Source organism: Penaeus vannamei, chromosome 13 (assembly GCF_042767895.1).
Source record: "Penaeus vannamei isolate JL-2024 chromosome 13, ASM4276789v1, whole genome shotgun sequence".
Lineage (NCBI taxonomy): Eukaryota > Metazoa > Arthropoda > Malacostraca > Decapoda > Penaeidae > Penaeus > Penaeus vannamei.
Genome location: NC_091561.1, coordinates 16,510,705 through 16,513,204, shown reverse-complemented (window position 1 = coordinate 16,513,204; position 2,500 = coordinate 16,510,705). Strand labels below are relative to the sequence as shown.

At 42.1% G+C, this 2,500-nt stretch overlaps 1 protein-coding gene across 1 annotated transcript in view; it reads left to right on the top strand.

Annotated features, from left to right (window-relative positions):
• Nucleotides 1–2,500, top strand: part of LOC113827712 (protein O-mannosyl-transferase 2-like) — a gene marked incomplete at its 5' end in the record, with an annotated part of 9,055 nt that overhangs the window by 391 nt on the left and 6,164 nt on the right. Inside the window, 6 exon segments of the mRNA XM_070129043.1 lie at nt 364–472; nt 853–1,012; nt 1,165–1,271; nt 1,399–1,493; nt 1,699–1,849; nt 2,216–2,399. Of these exon segments, the coding sequence (XP_069985144.1) occupies nt 364–472; nt 853–1,012; nt 1,165–1,271; nt 1,399–1,493; nt 1,699–1,849; nt 2,216–2,399 (806 nt within the window).

Here is a 2,500-nt window from a genome sequence, read left to right as displayed (position 1 = left end):
TCACTTATTTGTTTATTCATTCATATATTCACTAATTATTGAGGTTACTGATTTATCAGTTAATATCACTTTACTTGATTATTCGTTCATCAATCTGTTCACATGCTCCCTTATTTTCTTGTCTATTGAATTATCTGTTCGTCTATATATCTATTTTTGTTTGTCACTTTGCTTATTGTTTATTGTTTTTACTAGTTGATTTCTCTACCTGTGTATCAGTTCACATTAGCCTCTATCAAGTCACTTTTCTATTTATAGATTCATATATTTATCTGCTTATTTTATCACCTATTCATTGGCCCATGGTTGCTTTTTTATCTGTTTATTTATCAATCAATTTATCCATTCACTCTTTTCTCGCAGAGGTTGGCACGATCACGCTTAGTAAGTTCATTTTGCTGGACCCGCTTCTGCTGTTCTTCATCTTGGCCTCTTTTCATGGCTTCACCTTCATGCACGAAGCAGATGACAGGTAAGGCATTTAGATATGGGGGTGAAGGTAGAGAGAGAGAGAGAGAGAGAGAGAGAGAGAGAGAGAGAGAGAGAGAGAGAGAGAGAGAGAGAGAGAGAGAGAGAGAGAGAGAGAGAGAGAGAGAGAGAGGGGGGGGGGGGGAGGGAGAGGGAGGGAGGGGGGAGAGGAGGAAGAAAGAAAGAAAGAAAAAGAGAGAGAGAGAGAGAGAGAGAGAGAGAGAGAGAGAGAGAGAGAGAGAGAGAGAGAGAGAGAGAGAGAGAGAGAGAGAGAGAGAGCAATATGTAATAGGAAAAAGCACGTGCACATAGCAACCTACAGCAAGTTTTCAAATCAGTTTACTATCTGCACGATCCTAACGTTTGCCGCCTTTGCTCTTCCAGGTCCTTTTCGAAGCAGTGGTGGTTCGCTTACCTTTACACAGGCGCAATGCTGGGTTGCGTAATGAGTGTCAAGTTTGTGGGCCTCTTTATCGTTCTAGTTGTAGGCCTATACGTTGCCCTCGACCTCTGGCAGAAACTGGGAGAGCTCGACAGGCCTTTGGTATGGACTGCTTTATTATTATTATTATTATTATTATTATTAATATTATTATTATTGTTGTTGTTTATCTGACAAGGAAACAACTCAAGATATAAAAGAAAGTGCTTCATTCAAACAGAGCTTATTTTCTAGTTTTTCCATTCGCCTTCCAGCTAAGCGTGGCAGCACATTTTATGGCTCGTGTGTTGACGCTGATCCTGTTACCCGCTGCAATCTACGTCGGCGTTTTCTTTATCCATGATCAGCTGCTCTTTAAAGCGTGAGTAAAAATGACATCGTTGTTATAGCTGATTTTAGCTGAGTAATGTACTTTACAAAATAATGATGTACCTTTTTTGCGCCCTTCATGAATTCAGAATAACTAACCACCTCATCACTGATTTCAGAAAAACTCTTCACGCGGCGGACGAAGGCACTTTCAGCCCAGGTTTCCAGATGAGGCTCAAGACGAATTTTCTGAACAACTTAACTCAGCCCAAAAGTAAGGATACTGATAATGATTATTTATACAGTGTATTAACAAATATATGTATAGAATAAGAGAACGCAGCCGCAAGTGACTTTATTTCGATGAGTAGGGCTCCATTTTTGTTTTTGTTTTTTTCGTGTGAATGTGTTAATGTTCCTCGATATACAGACAAAAGGTCAATCTTTTACTCATCCGTATTTCAATTTCCCCGTTTCAGAGCTGGCTTACGGCAACGTCATCACCCTCAAGAACACCAATTTGGCCGGCATCTACTTACACAGCCACAACTTTACTTACCCTCAACACAAAGTAGGGAAGAATAAGCAACAACTTACGGGCTTCGGAGCCAAAGACGTCAATAATTACTTGTGAGTATTGTTCAAGAGGCCTCTTGATTAAATGTAGAATTTGTATGTCCTGTATTACAATACAATTCAGACCGTCTCAGAAGTCTTTGATTGTGAAAAATGGCCTTCTAAGATGTTCTTAAAGTCAATTTTGTTTAAAACTATTATTCATCCAACCATCACCTCACCACTTACACGCCCTTTCATCGCCCCTTTCCTTGCCACTTCCACACTCTTTCCTCATTCACCTCCTCACCACTTACACGCCCTTTCCTTGCCACTTCCACACTCTTTCCTCATTCACCTCCTCACCACTTACACGCCCTTTCCTTGCCACTTCCACACTCTTTCCTCATTCACCTCATTCCACGCCCCTTTCTCAACCAGCAAGGTCCTGTTCCCCGAGGAGGACCCCGACCTGGGCGATACTTTCTACGATGGTTTGCCCGAGTACGTGATGAACGGCGACTGGGTGCGGCTCTACCACATGACCACGAATTCCTTGGTCTCCTGCGACAGGAACATGTCCCTCGTGACCAGGAAGCACTATCTTGCTTACGCCAAAGCTTACGTGAGTCGTTTTGGATTTTGATGTTTAGGGATTTGATGATTGTCTGTAAGAGTTTCTCTGCTCGCTCGCTGCTCTCGCTCTGTCTCTGTCTTTCTGTCTGC